The sequence below is a fragment of the Ctenocephalides felis genome, unplaced genomic scaffold (assembly GCF_003426905.1).
Source record: "Ctenocephalides felis isolate EL2017-DRISC unplaced genomic scaffold, ASM342690v1 CF-g0.4_SCAFFOLD_01170, whole genome shotgun sequence".
In the NCBI taxonomy this organism is placed as follows: Eukaryota; Metazoa; Arthropoda; class Insecta; order Siphonaptera; family Pulicidae; genus Ctenocephalides; species Ctenocephalides felis.
Window position 1 is genome coordinate 54,689,321 of NW_020537324.1, and position 25,231 is coordinate 54,714,551.

The 25,231-nt window shown below is 28.0% G+C and overlaps 1 protein-coding gene across 1 annotated transcript; it reads left to right on the forward strand.

The window, feature by feature from the left end:
* The first annotated feature begins 9,428 nt into the window (after window positions 1-9,428).
* Window positions 9,429-15,468, forward strand: LOC113367406 (glycerol-3-phosphate acyltransferase 1, mitochondrial-like). The gene is made up of 14 exons (XM_026609017.1): window positions 9,429-9,612; window positions 9,693-9,872; window positions 9,976-10,235; window positions 10,797-11,036; window positions 11,116-11,196; window positions 11,322-11,428; window positions 11,499-11,734; window positions 11,888-12,077; window positions 12,224-12,408; window positions 12,482-12,629; window positions 13,003-13,196; window positions 13,882-14,039; window positions 14,503-14,663; window positions 15,149-15,468. The coding sequence occupies exons 1-14, from the start codon at window positions 9,475-9,477 to the stop codon at window positions 15,349-15,351; spliced, it is 2,481 nt and encodes an 826-aa protein (XP_026464802.1). The 5' UTR covers window positions 9,429-9,474; the 3' UTR covers window positions 15,352-15,468.
* The last annotated feature ends 9,763 nt before the right edge of the window (window positions 15,469-25,231 follow it).

The window sequence follows — 25,231 nt, forward strand, 5'->3', positions numbered from 1 at the left end:
TTGCTCCGGTTTTTCGAAAATGAATAGATAAATTAACAAAATTTATGAAAACAAACGCAAAAGTGCTGATATTTAAAAAATAATTATGAAAAAAATTGTAAATAATTTTATACAAGACTCAAAAGCAAAAAACATAAGAATAGAAAAATAAATGATGTATAATAATATAATATAGATAAAAAGGTAAAACATATAAAAGAGTAATAAAGATCTTACTAAAAGTCCGTAATTCAGATTAAAAAAAAGATTCCAATAAAAATAAAAACTTTTTTTATTGTATCCTTAAATAGCATTTATTTTAAACACCCCCTCCCTCTCCCATCCAGGAATGGCAAAACTAAAAGTTGTTATCCAGATTTTGACTTCAAAAATTATGGTCACCTTACCTTTAAGTCTAAATGAATTCAAAAAATAATTCAATTGATTATAAAAAATCATCAGAGTTTAGAATTTCGCCGCGTTTTTGAGCGATTCTAATCAGAATCTATGCCAAAACATCTATCGTGTTTTGTATGGAGCTACTGATTACAGCTTACGTCCGCACTTAAATAAAATAAATTTTCAGACACGAAAACGGTAAAATGAAATGTGTGAAAAAATTAATTTAATTTATACAATTACAGATATTTTAAGCATGTTTCAAAGATATCAATTGAAAATTGTTTTTCATGAAAGCAAAATATATATTTTAGAATTAAATAGTTGAACGTTTTGTATGAATAGCTTTTTCTAATTCTTGTTGACTAATTGTAAGTCAATTAACTTGCCTTAAGTCAAAATGCTGCTTACAACTTGCCAATATGAATTATATTGTAATAATAATTAAATTTAACAATAATAATTTTAATAATAATTTTATTTTAATATTGTCTAGACTCTAGATTCTAGAATTTACTTTTTTAATTAATTTACTTTTTATTATGTTGGTAGTGATCCAAAAATAGACAAGATGAGAATATAATGCACTTATATTGGTAGTGGTTCAAGTAAATTATATTTTGTTGAAGTACCAAAAAAATGTGAAATTATTTTGTGAAATTTTACCTATTAAAACGTGATTATAATAGATACAATTCGGAAAAATGCATTTGTGAGTAATAATAATATATGTATCATAGACAACATGAGAATATAATGCACTTATATTAATATATTGGTAGTGGTTCAAGTAAATTATGTTTTGTTGTAGTACCAAAAAAATGTGAAATTATTTTGTGAAATTTTACCTATTAAAACGTGATTATAATAGATACAATTCGGAAAAATGCATTTGTGAGTAATAATAATATATGTATCATAGACAACATGAGAATATAATGCACTTATATTAATATATTGGTAGTGGTTCAAGTAAATTATGTTTTGTTGTAGTACCAAAAAATTTTAAAAGTATTTTGTGAAATTTTACCTTTTAAAACGTGATTATAATAGATAGAATTCGGAAAAATGGATTTGTGAGTATGAATATATAATGTATCTATGCAAATGTGACATATATTTTATAATATATAAATAATATAAAATATAAAATTAATAATAAATATAAAAATATTATGACGATCTAACCAACATGGTGACTAGAAAAATGGATTTTTCTCCAAATGTTTTGTCACCAAATTTGGTTTCTTACCTGAAACGCAGAATCGTCTATTTTTCTGTAAAAACATGTTAGCGTTTATTGTAAAACGATAATCGTACATCTCCAAAAAATTGATGATCATTTTAACTGTCTGAAGAAAAGACCTCCTTTCGAAGTGTGTCATACCCCATCAAAAGGCCAAGTTCCAATGGCCAAAATCTTATTTAATAAAAAATGGCTTATTTAATATCATTTTTTGCTTGTGCTTCATATTATTATAGGATTATTATCAACACACTGGTAAATATTGTTAACGATCATAATTCATAAAAATTATTAACTGTTCAGTGACAGTTGTAGCCGGGATACTAAAAGAAAATTTACGTGCCATATATAATAGTGCCATCTGTTGGCTGTTTGCTAAGACTGGCGACAATGGAAATTGTTGGATGAAAATAAAACACATAATTGAAGTGTATTTTACAAGCTATTGTGTTTATAAACAAATATTGTAAATATTTTTTCTATTTTAAGACGTGAAAACGGTTTGCAAAATCGGAAAATGTTGATTTGGTTGATTCACTTTCGTGATAGTTCCGCCATTTCTCCACAGAGGTCCGCCATAGGCTGTCAAATAGTGAAACACGTACGATCTATGACGTTATGCCTATTCTATGGAGAGGGGTTAAAGTATTTGACAGTTGCAGTAACGTTACATGTGCCTTTTAATCTACTTCTATATTTATGTTTACTAAATAAAATTCATGACAATAACAAGCGGCAATAATTTCAATATTTCTTACGTTTTTTTTTCAATTCGACTGAACTAAGAAAACTGAAATAATAAAGTGAAGTGTTTGGTTATATTGTTAATTATAGTGTACAAATACTCATGCGATCAAAACTGCAAAGTATACATACATCAAGTTATTGGTGAGCATTTAGTAATAATTTTTAATGTCATACATTTCGATACTTCAAAAAGTTCACAGAATTCCTTATAATTTTTATCCTCAACATTTTTTTTATACTTGTGCATGTTTAAGCACTGAAAACAATGAAGAGCAAACGTATTAGTTGTCAATGTTTGAAAGAAAAATGTCAGGTATCATTTAACTTAACCTAACCTAAATTTGAATTACAACGCAAAATCCCACACAGATTATAATTTTGCATAGAAATATATGTATGTAATATATTTTACTCTCAATTAACGCTATTCATAATTTGCTTGCGTGATTGTGGTTATTAAATTTCATATATGTCAAAAATCTTGTTTCACTTTGAATAAAATTGAAGTTCATTACATAAATCATTGTTATTTTTATTTTTTTAAATAAATAAATTGCATGTACAAAAATTAATAAAAATCATGTTTAAATGTGAATCAAATTTGCTCACTAGCACTTTATAAGGTATGCTTATTGTGCATTTTTGTAATATATCATATGAATTAACTTGAATACTAAAATATCTTCAGATTTCAACTAAATGTAATACAAATAAGAATCTACTTAGCACCTTTTCATTGTACAATACATCACACTGGAACAATTTAAACTCTTTACTCATTTTTTCCAATCAAAACAATATTTTGATACTGTATTATTATCTGATATTCATGTCAAATTTCGGAATTACAGAAAAATTCAACTCAGAATTTAGAAAAAAAAGCTCATGTTAGATTAGACAACAATGAAATATTCTCGGGCTCTCCCGTAAATCGGGCCCTCCGGTTTATTAGTAGTTAAAGCTACGGGATTTGAATCAAAAGTTCCAGGTTCGATATCCGCCTCGGACAGTCTGATGTAAAGCAGTAATGGTGTCGATTTTCACTTGGAAATATAGATAGCAATGTTTCCAAGTGAAAATAGCCCTTAGCCGGCATTGCTGCCTCAATAAAAAATTCATCAATTTTACAGAAATTGTAATAATAAATTCATTATGTTGAGATAGCATTATTGTTGACTTCTATAAAATCAGGTTGTTTAAGAATTTAGCACCAGAGCTTATAGGACACATTGAGTTATGATTGCTATTAAATATACAAAAAATATTAAAAAAAAAATAAAATCCATAAGCAAACTTTTTACTTGTATTCGCCAGTTTTTACTCTTTATCAAGCATATAAAACATTCAAAATGATATTTAAAATATTCTATCAATTAGTAATATGGTTTAATTCTACCATTCACTAAGATTATCATTAATATTACCGTTTTTATCACTTTTATTTTGCAAAATATGGTTTATCAAAACGGAAACTATGAATATATTAATAGTTAATTAATTAAAATATTAATATATTAATAATTAATATATTAAGTAGTTGTTTATATATAAACAACTACAATGTGATTTTTGATTTTTTATTTTCATTGTTATATACTTATATAGTAATCTTTACATCTGACCTGAAATGGCCAATAAGTGAAACTGTAGGAAAAAAAGACTGGAAAAATATGAAATTTTCTGACCATTGTCAGAGATTATGAAAATTGGTAAATTAATAATAATAATTAATTAATTAGTTGGTAAATTTTGCTTTGGTATTGTTGTCGTGTAGTTCTCTGGAAAGTAGGATTGGATGATCCTCGAGGCGGCTTTTGTAATTGTCTGAATGTATTCGTATTTTATCGTTTATTGTGTTTGTCATCGTCTTTATGTATTAACAATTCAAATAACAATGTTTAATCTACCATTTTCTGGTATCATCATTATTGTTATTGGTACTTATCTTTTATTCATTTAAATATCTTAAATATTTTTAAAATTGTTTACAAACTATGGTACTTCCAAGCGTTCCAAGCATTATTAACTTCCATTAATCGAAAATGAAATTTTTTATACATTTTTACGTTTTAGAGGTTTCTGAACATTTTGGCATACCTTAGGAAAAATTGATGTGTGTGCGTGTTTGTGCGCGGATACAAATTTTCGTCGACACGATTTCGGGAATACGATTCAACCGATTTCATTCATTCAAAAAACATTTGATTCCTATTAATAAGGAGACGTGCTGATTAGTTTTTTGGCATAGACAGGTCTAGCCGTTTCGAAGATACGGGGCAAAAGGTGCCAAAGACGGTAACTCGGTTTTTAAGAGAACGGAGCGTTCGATTTTAATAATTAAAAAACATTTTACTTGTATTGACAAAATAAGAACGGGTTAAATTTTTGGGAAGGCAGGTCTAGCGGTTTCTGAGATCTAGTATGTAGTTTTACTGTCTACTATTTTATATTATCTAGGCATTTTACTTTTTCTTACATAATACATACATTTTTACTTTTTCCTAACATATTACATGTTTTTGTGAACGACAGCAATGTGATTTTAAAATTAATAATTCTAAATGTAATTTTCTAGTGAGTATGAAGTCAACGCATGAAACCTTGGCATTGGGTATCGATTGATAAATCAATTAGATAATAATTGGTGAAATAACCTGAATAATCTTCTATATGATCATATATCATGGAGATACCTCGGGATATCATCAATTTTATAGTGTGTTTTATAATGCATTTGTTTTATTCATTATTGTCTCTAATAACCTTAGGATTTAAAGATTCCCAACACGTTTTAACTGTAAATACACATCAAACATTTCAGTAACCTCACCATACGCATTAGTAGTTTGTAACGTGGTGCGAAATTTATCATTGAATGCTAGACAAAAGATCTCCAATACCAATGAAATAATTCATCAGTATGGATGAAGCATTTCAATTATAGGCCAGTGACTAGCTTATTCATGACACACAGCTCATGTTTAACACTGTGTGAAGGTAAAAAAAATCAGAAAAGAAAAGCACCTGTTATATGGTAAATTTATAACAAAAATCGATATTTTTATTGCAAAAAAGTCTTCCAAAACGAGTCAAAAATATCCCTAAAATTTCAGAAACAAATTCAAATTATTTTCGGAATTACAGAAGAAATAGTGGTCAAGCTCAAGCATGTATACAAGCAAAATGAAAACTTTGACGCGCGATTTCTCGGTTTTCAATTTTTTCGATTCTTCCTAATTGGCGGGAAAGATAGGAAAAAAACTAAACGTCCTATCGAAGCGAGACAAAATTCATTGTATTCAGGAATAAATTCTATTCTAGTCGAACCTAAAATCAACTTAAAAAAAAGTTATAATAAACCCACTTTTTAAACAATCTAAAGTGAAATTTTGTATCAAAAATCATGAATTTTTTTCAAGCTGCGAAAAATTGGTGAATTTCTCATTTTTTTCTGGATTTTTTAGGTTCAACTAGAATCTATTATATTGAAAATATATATTTGTTTTGAATTTTTTGCTTCGGATGGAAATAGTGACCTGCATCTTTCCCGCCAAATGATTCCTGCACGCTCGTGGCGCATCGCCAAAATGCTTATACCCGGCATATTATGTCATATATTTCAATGAAAAAAAAATAAGAAGAATGTTGAAATATATAACAATAAATCCTGAAAGTTTCGTTTCAATTAAATATTCATTTCCTTCCCTAAAAATTCCTCAAAAAAGCGATTTTTTGAAGCCACTAAAGCAGGCTCGCTCCCCCTTAATTTAATCGTTTTTAAGATCAATAGGAAAATTTATCGATGATAATGATGATTTATTACAATTTATCAGTGATTAAGATAAGTTTAAAAAATTCCAAATTTAAAATTAGACGATAATAATTGCATAGTATTATCTTCTCTGCAGTCAAAACAACATTTATAAAAATTTGATTAATTTGAGCTGATATCTTGTAAAAGATTTCGTGATCAAAGGAGAATTTAATGCTTTCTCCAGAAAATCAGATTTGCTAATGTTTTGTTTTCTAGACGTTTCAAGTTATTCTGAATTGTTTGTCTCTAAAATTGGAAGAAGTACGTGTTTTTATGTGTTTGAATGAACGTTTTCTCAAAAACGCCTGAACCGGTTTAAAAAATTTAACAACCATTCCTAAAACTCCATAAGGACTCTCGTTGGTTAGTTTTGCGAGTCCATCAGCTGAGCCGTTTCTTTGGAATTAGCAAAAAAGCGCAAAATCCCATTTTGTCCAAGTTTTAGTAAAAAATCCTGAACCGATTTTGAAAATTTGTACAAAAAATATCGTTTGGATGATTTAGTTTGTGCTGATTACTGGCACCAATTAGTTTTCTTAATTAATTGTTGAAAAAAATGTGATTTTGATTAAAAAGAAATTATGATGGTAGAGGTCATGGTCTTAACGAACATCTTTAGATATTTGAACCTAGGAAATAATTGGTTTAATTATTTAATTATAAAAATAAATTAAAGTTTGGAATAATAAGCCTCAAGTATCTATCTCAAATCTTAATTTCTATTGATTATGTACATAAGTTTGAGAAATTCTAGATTTTAGATCAGGCTAGATAAGAATATGAAAATATTATTTCTTAGTTTTCAGAACAGCGTCCATAAGAATTTGTTGAATTTCAGCTGATCTCACGTAAAAGAACTTTATTTTTTCTAGTTTGCAAGAGTTATGTTTTGTAAATTTTTCTTTATTTAATTAAATTATTGGAATTTTTTTCAGAGTATCGACGATGAATTGAATTTGCTGCATAAAAAGTCTATTTAATTCGTTATGTTTGAACTTGATTTCCGCAGCTGCAAGTTAAATACTATTCCTGGCAATAATTACCGCCTGATATGATAATTTTCTTAATAACGTTTATACTTTTATTGTTGTAAGTTGCACATATTAACGAGGCACTAATTGTAGTTCGATTACTGATAACACAAAATTATCTAAAATAGATTGCATTTTCTAAGATTAAATATTCCCCAATTATTTTTTAATAGTTCTATTTCTGATATGGTTTTTAATCGCTTCAAATCTTTTATGCACTGTTTTTATTTATCGTTTTTATCGCGTATCGCATATCTATCATGTGTTTTAGCGACCTTTAACTTTTGACTTTGAACTCGAATAAAGATTATAAATAATATTTTATTCAGATATTCTTCTACCTTGCGCAACATACAGTTACTATATGGTTTGTTTCTGCATATTCATAACATACGGTTGCCGCAAGTTCAACATTGAACAATCAGTTTGCAATGAATACATCAATTGGCATTACAATTTTCCAATAGAGTTTGTTATGTTTATAACGTACATATATGCTATTTCAATAAATGTTTGTTGAATGAAAAGGAAATTTATTGTTGTTTTGGATGCATTGTTTTGGCACTAGTGATAAAAACTTAGATGAAATTTGTGTGTTTATAATGTGATTTTTTTAATTAAAAATTATTTATATTATTCTCTGGTGTATGTTAAGTTGATCCAACTAAACATGAAACCTCGTCATCGAACATTAATAAATTATTGATTATAAAATAATATTTGGTGAAATGACCTACAAATTCAAAATCATTTGCTTAAACAATATTTATCACTACATAAAAAACATGTTATAAATAATTACGTTGATTACGTTTCGTACACTTTGCTATATTATTTAATAGATATTTTATTAATTTTAATTGTGATTAAAAACTTTTATCGTGTAATTAAGAAACTTAATTTCGATTTTTTTTGCTAACGCAATTTGCGGAATGGCAGGAGTTATAGAAGTTGCCATATGTTTGGCTATTCTTTACTGGCTATTCAACGCAAGGTAACATAAATTTATAGTTTTATTATATATCAAACATTAATAATATTTATCCAGAATGTTTGTATTGTAAAATAGCGCGTTTAGGCACTGTGGCCCTACAGGCAATGGGAAGCCTGTAAGGTCACACATTAAAACTCTTCTCCATTGAATTAATAGTAACGATATGAATTTAACATAACTATATATTACTATATACTAACTATATATTTTACTATGTACTAAATTAGTATATAGTAGAATATTAATTTGTAGTGAAAATGGCTCATCTGTAGCTTTTTCATAGGGAATATATGGGGACAAAATTATATCATATGTAAAATGTTACAAGCTTTGTAGAGCAAACTATTTTCACTAATAATTTGCATCTGGTTTGAATTATTTCCTTGATACTGCAATATGATAACCTATACTATTATATTTTTTGGTTGGATTTTGTTAAATTATTAATTATAGTGCAATGATTTGTGTTTGTATGTTATGCTTCAATAGTGTAGTTTTTTTCAATGTATGAGTTTCTTCTAAATGATTTAATTTATTCAATTTACGTCGGATTTAAGAATAAAAACTAGATTATTGTATCATGAAAGTCATATTAATTACTTTTAATTAATCAATCAATAGTTGATTGATGTAATTGACTAAACCAATTAATAGATAATAGCTTTTGATGTTGAAATGTATTGATAAGTACTTATTGTTAGACAAGCATGACATCAAGTAAAAAAGACAAGTTTTTGAAGCATTTTGATTATTCCACACGTTTCAACTGAAAATCCTATGTTATCTATAATAATAGCACGATATTGTAAAATATCATAACAAATACTACAAAAACACTACAAAACTATTACTAATATCTTTTCTATTTAAGCTTGTTTTAAATAAAAAATTAAGAACGCAGAGTACACGATCCATTCAAGACAAATTCGGTCTATATGTCCAAATAAATTCTGCAAGACACTATACGAATTTGATAGAGCTTTAAAATAATTACCTTCTTTTTGCTTGAAAAGAATTTCTCAAAAATAATTAATAATTTCTCAAACCATTATTATCCAAATCGATTATCCTATATAGGTTTTACATCAGTTGATACAATTGATTCTTTATTATCGAACATTTTCTCAGAGCGACAGCAATGGTAGGTGTAGTGGCAGAGCGAATGTGGTCTGCTCCCTCTGGGAATGCCACCAGCATGGAGTGCAATGAATTGCGTTCTGCTGCGGCTTTACGAAATATTTCTGATCAAAAGAGGAAGAGGCGGATGATGGACAAGGATTGCGATTTGAAGATACGCGAAAATCTTTTATACCAGATAAAAGAGCAGCCTCCTACACGGTATAGTTTACCTTCGAAGCCTCTAACTGGATTTGCTTGCAAGGATTGTTCCCCTTCTACAGCTGTGAGTAATGAACTCTTCTCTTCTAATACTTCCAATGTTTTTTCTTATTTAATTTTATGTTTTATATTTTTTTTTCACAGAAATCACGGGTCGACCCAATACTAAGGCATAGTAAAGTCGTAAGGGATGTTCTTCGTGGTGCTGGTAATGGGGTACCATATAGTACCCAAGGTTCGCACTCATTTTTTGCGACATGGGCACCCCATATAGCTCAGGCTTTAGCTTGCCGAAAATTTCCATATCCACAGGTTTCTGGAATGGTAAGTTATACAGGGAACCTAATAATACATATTATATACAAATACAGCAAAAATTTAAAAATTGAAAGCCAGTTATTTGATGTAACTTTTTTGTTATTTGTAGGTGCTCGGAACAGAGCGATTAAATCGTGCTCTAGATCAAGCGACCTTGGACACTTTACACGAAGAAAAACTTAAGAAAAAGAAACCAACTGATAAAGATAGCAGTTTCGATGCTGATAGCTCATCAGACGATTCTACATTTTCATCAAATTATTTAGATTTCAACAATAAACGAATTAAAGAAATAAGGAAAAAACATGAGGAACGAGCAAAGCGAATATTGCTTGATATGAGAAGCAAACTTTCTGATATTATGCTTAGGTACTAATTTGTTATTAGAAATCATTAACAATTGATTGTGCAATAACGATAATGCATGTACATCAGGGTGGTCCTTAAAATGGTCATTTTCGAATTTCCTTGCTCTCAGGGGCTCAAATGGTTCCAAATTGACAAAAAACAATTCTCTGAAAGTTTTAGCTCTTAATATTAATGTTTAGATAGAGCGCAATTCAATCAAACTTCGTATGGAAATAGCATGGAAAAAATTTTGAAAATTTAAAAAAAATGTTTTAGGTATAACTTAGCGACAAATGAATGAGTTTTATTCATTCATTTGTTCGCTAAATTACATCTAAAAAACATTTTTAAGATTTTTGAAAAATTTTTCATGCTATATTTCCATACAAAACTTTGATTGAATTGCGCTCTATCTAAACGTTAATATTAGGAAATAAAACTTTCAGAGAATTGTTTTTTATCTATTTGGAACCATTTGAGCCCCTGGGAGCAAGAAAATTCGAAAATGACCATTTTAAGGACCATCCTAATGTACATATATAAGAATATATATGAGTTAGTATAACGCAATTTATATTTTAGAGTTACTTCCTGGATGCTATATAAATTACTGCCTTGTTTCTTACGTGGTGTAGCTGCTCACCCAGCACAAATTGATATGCTACGGGATGTAGCAGAATCTGCAAAAGACATACCACTAATTTTCATGCCTCTTCATAGAAGTCATCTTGATTATATCCTTATCAGTTTTATTCTCTTAAATAATAACATTAGATCACCACTTGTGGCTGCTGGCAACAATTTGCGTATACCATTCTTTGGGTTAGTTTTTCTCAATTTTGTTTACTATGATCTATTTTAGATTACATATTTAATTTACTTTTATTTTATATGTCTTTAGATCATTATTGAGAGGTCTTGGAGCGTTCTACATAAAAAGAAGAATTGATCCAGCAGATGGAAAGAAAGATCATGTTTATCGGTATAGTTATTGTTCATTCATAATTTTTACTTAAATGAAATATTGAATATAATATATGAATATATTGATATTGACAAATAAAAAAAAATATTTGAATATCTATAATAATTAGATTATTATTATAGAGCTGTATTACATACATATTTGCAAAAGTGCCTTGGCGCTGGACACAATGTTGAGTTCTTCATTGAGGGAGGAAGAACAAGAACTGGAAAACCATGTATGCCAAAAGGTATTACTGAATGTTACACAATTATATTCCAAATAATATTAGCAAATTAATAATTATTAATTGTTTTTAGGTGGCATTTTAAGTGTCATTGTTGATGCTTTTCTGGATGGAACAATTCCGGATGCCCTTTTAATTCCAGTCTCAGTGCATTATGAAAGACTGGTTGATGGTAATTTTATTAGTGAACAGCTTGGACGTAGCAAAAGCGCAGAAAGTTTCAGTTCTGCTGTTCGTGCCATTTGGACTACGCTACACAGTGATTATGGAGTAATGCGTATTGATTTTAATGAACCGTTATCAATTAAGGTATGCTTATTTATTTATTAATCAGCCAGTATCACTAATACAAATATTTAAAAACTTACACAAATCTGTACTTATCATGATGGTGGTTGATTGCATTGGTTTTATAATATATTCAGTGCATAGTGTTCTCATAACAATTTATTTATAACACAGGATCTAATTGAGGCTTTTAGGAGTCGTCAGCAATTAGAACAGCAAAGACAACTGACAGAAATTGGAAGTATTAACCCTGCTGATAGATGTTTACGTCATGAAACATCTACTACTAGTTTATATGGGACAGATGTTGTTCAGGAAGAAATTAGAACTCTTGTTGATTCCATTGGAAGGCACATTGTTTATGGTAATAAAGCAGTAAATGAAATCTCTGATTTTGAACAAATTTTACTATATATTTCTTTTTAATTTCAATATACTTCTGAATATTTTCAAAAATTGTTATAAAATATTGATTTCTAATGTATTTTTTTAAAAAAAAAATATTTTTAGATAGTGCAAAAGCAACTGCAGTTATGTCAACAAATGCAGCGGCATTTCTTCTGCTGACTCGACATAGAGATGGGTGTTATTTAGAAGAACTGGCCACAGAACTAGACCAGTTGCGTATTGAATTAGAATCAGATTCTAGAAATTTAGGATTTTCTGGACAATCAATCGATGTTCTGGATTATGCTGTAAGTATCTGATAGTAATGTATATACAATATACATCCATATATCAGTAAAATAATTAATGTAATTTTTATAGGTAAGTTTACTAGGTTCAGATTTGATAGAAAAGAGAATAAAAAATGATAAAGTCTATGTTAAACCAGTAACTGCCCTTCCAAATGTTATAGAACTATCATATTATTCAAATAGCCTTACTCCATTCTATGCACTGAAATCAGTTGTTGGTAAGTGAAGGAATATTTTAATTAAAACAGATCTATAGCGATTCTCACATATCTATATTTGTCAGAATTTTTATTAATTAGCAATATATAGTGGTGCAGATATTATTAATAGCTTCTAAGAACTATAAAAAAGTAGTACATTTTAAAAAAATCATCATTAGATATTAAAAAGTTCTCAAAAGCTAATATTGGTACTACAAAATAATATTTGAACTACGAAATCAAACTCAATATTATATTTTTTTAATATTGAGGATGCAAGTAGATGAATAACAGTGTATAATTATTTGAGACAATTTTTATGGTTATGCCAATATTAATATATTTATTATTTTTGATGTTATATTTAAAATTCACTTCAACATTTCTCTAGTAACTTGTATGGAGTATCTTCAAAATCATAACAATGGGCTAGTGATGCAGCATGATCTCATAAATATTTCATTGGAACTTTGTGATATGCTGCGATATGAGTTTATCCTTAGTAAGCCATGCCAAAGCTTGGAGAGGTTACTTCTTGATACTATTGATAACTTATGTGGCAGCGATATTTTGATTGTTCCACAGGTAATACTCGTTTACACTTTGTTAATTTTTAATATATATGTACTTAATTATTGTTTCAAAATTGATGTTCAATATTCGTATTTAAGTTGCCGATGTGTTGACTAAAAACAGTAAAAGTATAAATTTTTATTTGTAGAGTAGTTTTGGCACCAGATGTGTATCATCATTTAGAAGGAGAAAAACTTTAAAATATAAGATTTAATTAAATATGGAGTCATTATCCAAAAAGTACTGTTTTGTATTTGTACTTTATTTTTTTAAGATCTGTTTCTATAACTTAATAACAAAACCTCATTGTTATTGCTTTGCAAATGATTTGATTTTCTTTCACCAACGTATACAGTTATTATAATCAGGTTTTTTGACAAATTGTTTGAAGAAAGTTAAGTAACAAATTGAATTTAAAATATTTTACCCCAGGATTTTTAATACAAAGACATACAATTATTTAAATTATTTGTTCAGCTTGAGCTTTTACTAGTAAAGTCTGTCATAGCTTGAAGCACGAATACAAATTTTATAAATGTATGATTTATCAATGTGTGATATATACTAAATTTGACTTTGACTACTAATCAACTCTCAGTTTTAATCACAATAATTATGTATCAATTTCACTTTCTTCTTTATGTGATTATAGCTTGTTTTGAACATTTATTTTTATAATGTGATTTCTTTTGTGCAGAAATTTTATACGGATGATGAGAAGTGGAGTAGAAGGTGTGCAGCTACTTTAGATATCTGTGATAATTCAGATGATGATTCATATAATGGATATGAAGGAGGTGATGCTAGTTCTCATGAGATAAAAGTGGGCACAAGTGTACAAGCTTTGCAATCCAGGTGAATTTCAAAGTTTTTTTTTTTTAAATGGCCTATATAAAAATATAATATAAGTAGAGTAATAAATTTCTATTTATTTGAATATTTTTTAAATGCTTTGGAAGACATTTCTTTGTTCTTGAAATATGTTGAAAATTGTATTATAGGTTTGAAAACCTATACTATGGTTTTATATTTTTAGCTATAGGTTTTACATGAGAGTTTTTTTTTATTAAACCACATAGTGCATCGTAATTGCATGAATCCTAAAATAGTACTTTTAATAGAGACCATAAATAATATTTTTATATTTTGTTAATTTGTATATGTATGACAAAATTCACACAACTCTAAAATCTTACACATATCAAGAATATAATATTTAGCATGATGTGAATCAAGCAATATTTTTCAAAATCAACAATATATATATATATATATATATATATATATATATTATATATATTTTATTTATACTTTGCAGAGCAAGTTTGGTGTCAGTTTTATCTCCGTTGATGAATGCTTATTTATGTACAGCAAAAACTCTAAACAAATTACTGGATGGGCCAGTCGCTGAGGCAGAATTTATCCAACTAACGCTTCAAGAAATTCAGCAACAAATAGAAAATAACTTTTGTCAATACGGTTAGTAAATATACATATGTGTCGTAATATGTAGCATTTAATATATATATATATATATATATATATATATATATATATATATATATATATATATATATATATATATATATGATAAGAGAGCTTGATAAGAGAGCAGTGACTCAATGTTATTATGGTTTAGATTTTTATTTCAATATCTTTCTACTCTCGAAAAACAATAAAGATCTGATCATTTTTAGAAGATTTTATCATATCTTTTGCTTGAGTTGATTGTTTTTATTAATGCCCTACTTATAGATTATTTTTTATATTTGGACAACAGAGGTAATGTTATTAATTACTTTAACTTTATTTGAAATTAATCAATATGATGCTGAAGAAATATCTTAAACTGTTCAAGACCTTATTAATTTAATTTTTTTTGAAAATATTACGCTTTCATGTTAAATTCGTCTAAGCATTTTGTTTTCGAGGTCTGCAAATTTTATTTTATATTATTCTTACAGGTGAGAGTGTATCTTCAGATAGTGTGCGAAATGCACTGAAACTATTTGCAAAATGGGGTGTTGTGGAAAACTGTTTTGCAACTGATTCATCTAAGAGAACAAAAATGTTAGCATTAAGCTTACACTGGGATACAATTGATGGTATTCAGACAATAATCGAAAAGTTAGAGCGTTATAATGTTCCATTCTCAAAAAAAAATTAGGTATCATATGAGTGTGTAATATAACTTAATAAATTAGATGTATGTAATGCTTTAAGAATATGGTGGCTATATGAAGTTGAATCAAATTCTATAACGTTATCAAAAATTAGAAAAAAATTGAGAAGATTATAATATAGAACTTTTTTGTTTGTTTTTATAAAGATGACAAATTTGTTTTCCAGATAAGCGTCATCAACATTTATGAAATTATATCCTCGATGAGTATGAAAAGGTTATTATGAGTATGCATGCATGTATGTATGTGCGTATGCCCATGTATTTATGTATGTATGTGTGCATGATATATGTATATGTGTTATTATATATATGCATATATCGTATAAATGTATACAAACAAATATTCAATAGAATTGAATTAAATTAAATATACACTATCTTTATACTTTATTACTAAACTTATAAATAAATTTGAATTATAAAACAATGATTTTTTTTTTCATTTTAATTTCTGTATATGTGCATTTATAGAAAGTTGCTTGATAATATAAAATAAACAGTAATAACTTTTTTTGCATTATATACCTTTTAGTTTTTACTATTATCAAGACTTTATTTTCCAATGCGAAATAGTTGCGCATTCTATTGGGTCAAGCACAGTAACACTTCTATGCGAAGATCCCAACACTCATGATTTCTAGTGTACATTTTTTTCTCATACAGATGACACACATATATAGAAAAAAAATAACGTTAAATTAATTTCTTTCACTTTTGAACCAATTAGGGGAAAGAAATTGAGATTTCTGCATTACATTTTGTAATACATTCTAAAAAAAATTATGCTATTTTAATTCAAATTCACCTTCCCGAAGGAGAGGTCTGCTGTTGCTAGAAAATCCGACTTGCTGCAATTTTATGCTTTCACAACGGTTCTAAAAGTCATTCCGAATTGTTTTAAACAAAAATGGACTAGCAGTGTATGGCATAGAGCCAAGGCAAGTTGCTAGAACGTCCCGAACCGTAACGAAATGTTCGAAGAATATTGAATGTTTTTAAATAGATTATTATAAATACTGTAACATTGTCTAATATTTATACTAATTATATGAACTGAATTGCAAAATTAAAATTATTTATTTAAAGTATATAAATGAGCCTCAGAACTTTAGCCAGAATTAAAATTAAAATCTGAATTATTTTAGATATACAAAAAAAAAATTGAAAAAAAAATTCTGAAATATTTTTTTCCCAAAGGCAATTGTTTTGTCAACACAAGCAGAAAGTTTTCTGAATCATTCAAAACGGTTGCTTAGTTCTCTCAAGAACTGCCATTTTCTGTACATTTAGCTCTGAATCTTTGAAATGGGTGGACCGGCCTTTGGCAAGAACTAATCACCTTTCTCCCAATCATTACAAATTAAATGTTTTTGGATCATTCAAATCGGATACTCCGTTCTCTCAAAAATTCGATTTCTATTTTCTGCTTTCTTTGCTCCGTATCTCTATAACGGCTGGACCTGCCTTTGCTAACAACCAATCAGCACATCTCCCTATCGATAGGAATCGAATGATTTTTGAACCATTCAATTTGGTTGATCCGTGCGCACAAAAACGTGAACGAAAAAATGTGGACGCACAAAACACACACACATCTATTTTTTCTGAGGTATGCCAAAATGTTCAGAAACCTCTGAAACGTGAAGATATGCAAAAAATTTTATTTTTGGTCTTTTTCCTCTTTGCCAAAAATTCTGATCAAATTTTAAAAATTCAAAAACTTCGAAAGTTATTCATTAGAAATGGTGCGGATTAGTTTTTGGTAAAAATCGTCTGGGTAGTTTTTTCATTGTTGAAAGTTTCTTTTTCGTCAATTTTGATGAAACATTTTATGATGATACAATTCAGGGTCTTAAGGAGCATACTAAAATATAAGAGACTTACCATAAGCTGTTAATTATAAAAATTCATTAAACTTCAAAAAATGAGGCGTTTCCCATAAACTTCTAAACCCATTTTGAAAATTTAAATGTCAATTGGAATATATCATTTGAAAATTGTACTGTTCGGTTTTTGGCAAAGATCGGTCAAGTCGTTTCATCGCAATTAAATGTTAGAAAAAACTGTTGGGATTTTTTAATGGAACTCAAAATGATTATAGAGTTCATTATCTAAAAACAAGCATAATAAAATATTAGAGACCTGCAAAAAGTGGTTGATTTATAAAAATTCATTAAAGGTTGAAATTTGGCACATTTGGGATATCCAAACTCGTATTTGTGAACTATATATCAAAACATACATATATCAAAAGTCTATTTGAATAATGATAATTGTTAATCAATGAGTCAAATTCTTGACTCATTGTTAGTGAAAGATTAAGTCTTTGCATTATTTTCACAAATCGCAAAGTTTATGGAATTTGCTTTAAGTCAAAATGCCACTTACAACCAGTTTATTTAAATTTTATTTAGATAAATTGGCTGTTTTATTATATCAAATATATTGCAACTGAAATATATTTAATACTCTAGCTAAGAAAAAAATACTACAAAAATACATTTATTCATTCACAAATATTTCATGTATATTCCTTCATAAACATAAATATTGTGTGTCAAAAGTTTCAAATTATAAAGACCCGGAGCTGTTCTTATCACAACAAAATTGATGATCATTCGAACGCTGAAATACAAATTATCAACAAAATGGTTCAAACAAGAAGACTCAAGAAGAAATGGCCAAAGGACCTGCAATATTAAATGTATACAGACAGCTATAGAATAATTCTAGCAGAGGATCTCTTCATGGAGGAGACCTCTAAACGCCAAATATAATTTATCACATAGGCTAATAGAAACTTTGTCTTCTGATTGTCTATTAAATAATAAATAAAAAAAAAAAAAAAAGTTTCAAATATTTAAATTTAATCCGGCATTAAGAATTTTGGAATATCTACTTAAAACCAATTCATTCTAAAATAGCGTCTAAGTTCTTATCTTAACTAGTAATTTTAACGTTTTAACACAGATTTTTGTTGGCCAAAGAAAATATTCTAAATCCTGATGAAAGCACAACAAACGCTTTGAGAAAGGGTTAACAATTGCTTTCTTAATCCACTCACGTGCCTTTCGTAAATCCGGCATGTAAGATTTATTGTTCTACAAAAAAGAGCAAAGTACCCACTGAACCGAATATGTCCGAGTATGGATTTGCTACAATTGAAGATAATCTTATTATGACTTAAAATACTTAAAAAAATTCAAAGAAAATATTATTGTATAGATTCGAAATTTATTTGTGAAAGGGGTTAAAACTGTATAAAGATATGAAAATATTCTTGAAAAAATATTAATTTTTTGTAATATATTATATGTTAGATGTTTAATTTTATTGTTTTTCTAAATGTTGCTAATTTATATATAGTATTTCCACATTATATTGTAATTGAGAAGAATGAATTAGTTTTTTTTCACAATCGATTTTGAATTCTTCTTTTTTTGCTTTATTTCAGACTTTCAGAAAAGTGGATTTGTAAATGTGTTATAACAAATTGTACATTTCATTGTACAAAAAAGTATTCCAAAGACATTACTATTTATTTGTGATTCAAATTTATAAAATCTTTTTTTTATAAATCTATATCTTTCCAATCTTAAACGATTTTGAAATTATTTTTGAACTATTAAGTTAACTCTCCTATTTAATAAAGGATAAATCAATTAAGAGTTAATTCCTCAGTTAATTCCTAAATATAAAAATATGTTTTTGTACTATTTTTCTAAAATAATTAACAAAACTAATAAAAGAAATTAATTAGTACGATTGCAAACCTATATCTTTCGAATAAAAGCCAAAATAATTTTTTTTTGTTGCCGAAGCAGCCATTTGAATGAAATTATTTTCCATTAATAACCAGAAGGATTACACTTCCAAATAAAAAAGAAATTTTAAAAAATATTTAGTAGTTTTTATATAGCCTTTTCCATTATAATCTCAATCTCAGTCAAAATAATCTTAAAAGAACATGTTTGTCAGGAGGGTTTTCAAATGTATAAAAATGTTTTAACTTGTTCATTCATTTAAAAGCATTGAGATATTAATATTACATTAATTTCCAACACAGATTTTCTGTACCATAATATAACAACTTTATCACTCACTCTTTTTACACTGAAATAAATGAAACTGCTCCTAATTGGCGATTTTAGTTAGATTAATATAACATCCTTATCCCTGGTTGATTTGATTGACATTCGGGATCAAAATAATCTAAATAAAGTATTTTTATTAAAGAGGGTTTTCAAATGATTAAAAATGTTTTAGGTATTCTATTCATTTTAAAGCATTGTAATGTTAATTTAAACAAATTTAAACAGTTTTGCTCTGCCATAATGTATCAACAAATCGAAGTTGCTCCTCAATTCTTTTAAATTGAAGAAGAATTAAAATGAAAGAAACTGTTCATAAATAGCGGTCCTAATAAAATACCTTAATCTCGTTTAAATGATTAAAGTAATGCAGTGGATCAGAGTAATCTGAATAAAATATTTTTTAAGGGGGCTTCTGATTGAAAATATTTTAGGCTTTCTATTCACTTTAAAGCTGTTTATTTTAGCGAAATTTTCAATACACTTTTGCTCTGCAATACTTAATTTATAAACAAATCATAATCCCACCTTACTCGTTTTATATGGACAAAATATTAAAATGGAAGAAACTGCTCATAAATGGCGATCTTCATCAAATTAATAAAAAAACTATACCATTTTAAATTAAAGAAAATATTGCTCTAAATATGATAAATGAAATGATACAAAATTGACTATAAATTGTAAAATTAATTTAAAGTAATTAAACGGATTTTTCCTTGTATGAATTATTTAAAAGACACACTGGATCTGGATCTAAATAAAATATTTTCATTTAAGAGAGTTTTTAAATAATTAAAAATGTTATAGGCTTTCTATTCATTTTAATCCACTTTGATATTAATTTTAAGAAAATTTTCAATGCAGCTTCGCTGTGCCATAAAATATCAACAAATCACAACCTTCTATATCACTCCTTTGAATTGAAAAGACACTCACACTAAAATAAAGACAAATTAATAAAAAGCCTTATTCATAGATAAGGCGTTATCGTTGAGTTGTTAGTTAAGCTGATTGATATTGGGGATCAACTTAAGAGGGTTTTCAAATGATTAAAAATATTTTAGGCTTCCATTCATTTTGAAGCGTTATGTGATGTTAATTTTACTAAAATTTCCAATAGAGTTTTGCTCCGCCATAACATATCAAACAAATCACAATCCCTCCATTACACTAAACGCACAGAGAGAATATTTACAATTGCATTACCGCGGACGCATATGCATCAAATCATCGCCGTGTTATACATTTGAGCGCTGTATCGCCAAATATCCCCATAATCTGATTACTCGCATCGGCGGACCGCAATGAATTAATGCATTGAAATTGCATAATTTAAAGGCACATTACATACCACCAAGCACTGTATTGACAGAGGGTTGTGCCTACAGTGGACGCCGGTTAGAATGGACATAAATGCCATTTTAATTCAACTATTCAGTGTTTCCGCACTCGAGTGCCCTCAGAGGTCTTTATTGAATTTCACACCTTGTTGGTTTAACAGCAGCCCTTCATTGATACTCGAAATACAAAATCACCCCCTGAGCACTCGCCCCGAAAACCATCGAGTTTCTTCCTTGTCTGACCCATGTCGATTTAAATTTTAACAAAATTTAAAATTTACATAGACGGTTGCTGATTTTTAAACCCATACTTGTTGACCCGGTCTGTTGATTTTAGAACCTTATTCGAATATAATGTGTTGGGATATACATAAATAAATAAGTAAACACAAAACTATTCGAGATGTGTGTTTTTCCAAATGTGTGCGTATATGTAGCAGGGTTTTGTATTGAACAATCGTCAGCTGATATATAATATAACAATCATTATTAAGTAAATATTAATACAGTTTCTGTTGCCAATTCGGATTCACACGCGTGATATTAGTTTGTGCAGGACAGAAAATAGGAATACTAGTCGATGGTGTATGGAAGCTCTGTAATTGAATATACTATTATTATTTATTAATAACTAAAAGTATTAAAATGTAATATAATTGGTGCCATTGATGGAACCTCCTCATTGATGGTAATTAAACATTCGAGGAGTAAAAGCAATGAAAATTAATTAATGATTTTTGCATTTTTAACACTTTTTAACTCTAACACTCCGTTGGTTTTATACCTATTTCCCCTATTATATCTATACCTATATATACCTATTATACATATTTTGATTGAAAGTCAATTTCAAAGATTTTTTGATCGGATCAAGAATCGAATTTTGGCAGTCCAAAAACGACCAAAATTTTGGGTACAATTCGACTTTTATTTTAAAAAAGCCGTCATTTTGTCATTTTTTTTTTCTTTATCGTAGTTCATTTTACAGACAATATTATCTAGTTTAACAAGATTTTTTTTTTTAAATTTCATCCACGTAGAAGGCCGGAATCACTGCAGCAGTGAAGGGCCTTTTTTTGTCGCGCCGTTGGAGATCGACTATAACTTAAAAAATATTTAATTTTTTTCTTCAAAAATTTTACTATGTATTCTTAAAACATGTATAAATAAATTCCTAATTTTGGAAAAGAAGTTTTTTTAATATGAATTCCCAAAAATCATCTATTTTAGGCGGTTACACTAGTTGAGCCCCTTAAGAAAGAATAGGAATTAATTTTTGTATACTTTTTATTGTACTATGAAAAACCAAAAAAATATTAGAAAAAATTTACTTGAAATTGTTATGTATATCACATTAAAAATGCAAATGAATCAAATTGTCTTGCTCCGTCGTTCTAGTATTAAAATAGCTTATTATAAATATAAAATTTATAATAAAGTAAACATATACAAAAAATTTATTTTTTATTTTTTTTGTATTTACTATAACTTTCCCCACGTTAGTTAATTTAATAATGATATTAGCTATACACCAATTTTGCAGAATTTCAAAAACTACTAGTTATATCAATTGCCTCTTTAGCTAGCTAAATGAGTTAATATAGAGTTATATAAATAATTTTCATAAAATTCAAAATATACATGCAAGCATAGCGTATCTTTTTGTAAATGATACTAGAGCAGATAATAAAAAATATAAAAGATTTTTTAAATAAAAAAATAGTTTTGTATCATTGTTAACCTTGACAAATAAAATTTGTGACATATATTATATAATGAAGTAATTCAATAATAGGGTTATAATTACAACATGAAATAAGTTAAACATAGTATTTTCTTAATAAATAAAGTTGAAATAAAAATATTTTATATCTTGGATATAGAAATCATGTCTTAAATTATACTAAAATATAATTAAAAAAAAATATAATTATTTTAATGCGTTGAAGTATATGCGTTTAAAAAATATTATGGCCAAATATTTTGTTCAGTTTATAGTTTCTGTTACTCATTTCTTTCTTTTCTGTTCTATATTTCAAACTTTGCATGCGTTATTATTATGTAACATATGCTACATTTATAGATTTTTTTTTATTGTTATGCTTTTGTATTAATTTGATTTTATTTTCACTTCCATTAACACTTATTTCAGGTGAGAAGGTTTAATAACTTACACGTGCTATATATAATTATGATTTGTATTTTGAAACCTAGCTTTTTGATGGATTCAATAATGGATTTAGTATACAATACATATGTGCATTAAAACAAAAATTAAAGCAAACTAGCTGTAAGTGGAATTCTGTCTTAAGGCAATTAGGGCATCGTGCCTTAAGGCAAATTGCTGGAACTTCCCGTACCAAAAATTATTATTTTTTTTGAAAACGATTAACATTTTGAAAAAATTTATTAAAAAAAAATAGATTTGAGAAACTACAAATTGACAAAAAATTACTTTTTTTTTGAAAAAAAAAATTATATGAAAAAAAATATTTTTTTTGAAAAAAATTTTTTTTTGGATACAAAAAATTTTTTGAAAAAATGTTTTCTTCATTTTGACATATTTTGGAAATTCTGAACTTTTTTTCAAAGCAATCGCACTGCTTGAACTGCATAGAGACGAAATGTCAAGCTCGCAAGTGCCCGGCGCCGCCGTCTAACGCATAAGCATTGGTACGGAACCCATAAAAATGTAAAAAAAAAAAATATACTATTGTTAAAATCTCTATAAAATATCTGATAATTTGATGTGCATATGTCTAATGATATTTTTAACCGCCGAATGGCATTATTTTTTACTTTTTTCATTAGATCTCCGAAACCGCTAGACCTACCTCCATGAAAATTTGATCAATTCTACATCTTGTCAATACAAGTAAAATGTTTTTTGAATTATTCAAATCGGACGCTCCGTTCTCTTAAAAACGGAGGTACCGTTCTTGTCACTTTTTGCCCCGTATCTTCGGAACGGCTAGACCTGCCTTTGCCAAAAACTAATCAGCACGTCTCCTTATCAATACAAATCGAATGTTTTTGAATTATTCAAATCGGTTGATCCGTGTTCCCGAAATCGTCGACGAAAATTTGTATCCGCACATACAACACACACATACATACATACATACATACATACATACACACACACACACACACCACACACACATACATCCATTTTTTCTAAGGTATGCAAAATGTTCAGAAGGTTTTGAAACGTCGAGAAATGCAAAAATTTTCATTTTCGATTTTTTTGCGATTACTATAACTTACCCTACGGGAAGTTAATAAAAATGTAACAAAATAAAATAAAATATATTTTTAGCATGACTGAAAAGCGATAATTAAAGAAAACTAGCTGTAAGTGGAATTCTGTCTTAAGGCAATTAAGGCATCGTGCCTTAAGGCAAATTGCTGGAACTTCCCGTACCAAAAATTATTATTTTTTTTAAAAACGATTGACATTTTTAAAACAAATTTACTTCGAAAAAATAAGATTTTTGAGAAACTACAAATTAAACAAAAAATTATTTTTTTTTGAAAAAAATTTTTTTTCAAAAAAAAATCTAATTTTTTTTTTTTTAATTTTTTTTTGGAAAAAATAATGTTTTCTTTATTTTGGCTTATTTTGGAAGATCTTTTTTCAAAGCAATCGTACTGCTTTAACTACATAGAGACAAAATGTCAAAGCGCGTAAGCGCCGCGTCGCGCCGTCTAACGAATACATATTGGTACAGAACCCATAGGAATGCAAACAAAATTATACTTATTGTAAAATCTCTATAAAATATCTGATAATTTGATGTGCATATGTCTAATGATCATTTTGACCGCCAAATGGCATTTTTTTTTACTTTTTTCGTTAGATCTCCGAAACCGCTAGACCTGCCCTCATGAAATTTGATCAATTCTTCATCTTGTCAATACAAGTCAAATGTTTTTTGAATTATTAAAATCGGGCGCTCCGTTCTCTTAAAAACTGAGTTACCGTTTTCGGCACTTTTTGCCCCGTATCTTTGGAACAGCTGGACCTGCCTTTGCCAAAAACTAATCAGCACGTCTCCTTATCAATATAAATCGAATGTTTTTTGAATTATTCAAATCGGTTGATCCGTGTTCCCGAAATCGTCGACGAAAATTTGTATCCGCACATACATATACACACGTACATACATACATACATACACACACACACACACATACACACACACACACACATACATCCATTTTTTCTAAGGTATGCCAAAATGTTAAGAAACCTCTGAAACGTAAAGATATATAAAAATTTTCATTTTCGATTTTTTTGCGATTACTATAACTTACCCTACGGGAAGTTAATTAGTAATATATTGTACATTTTTATGGTAAAGAATTTCAATAAAATATATCATGAAATTTGTTATTTATTTTTAGAAACATTTTTAACAAAAACCT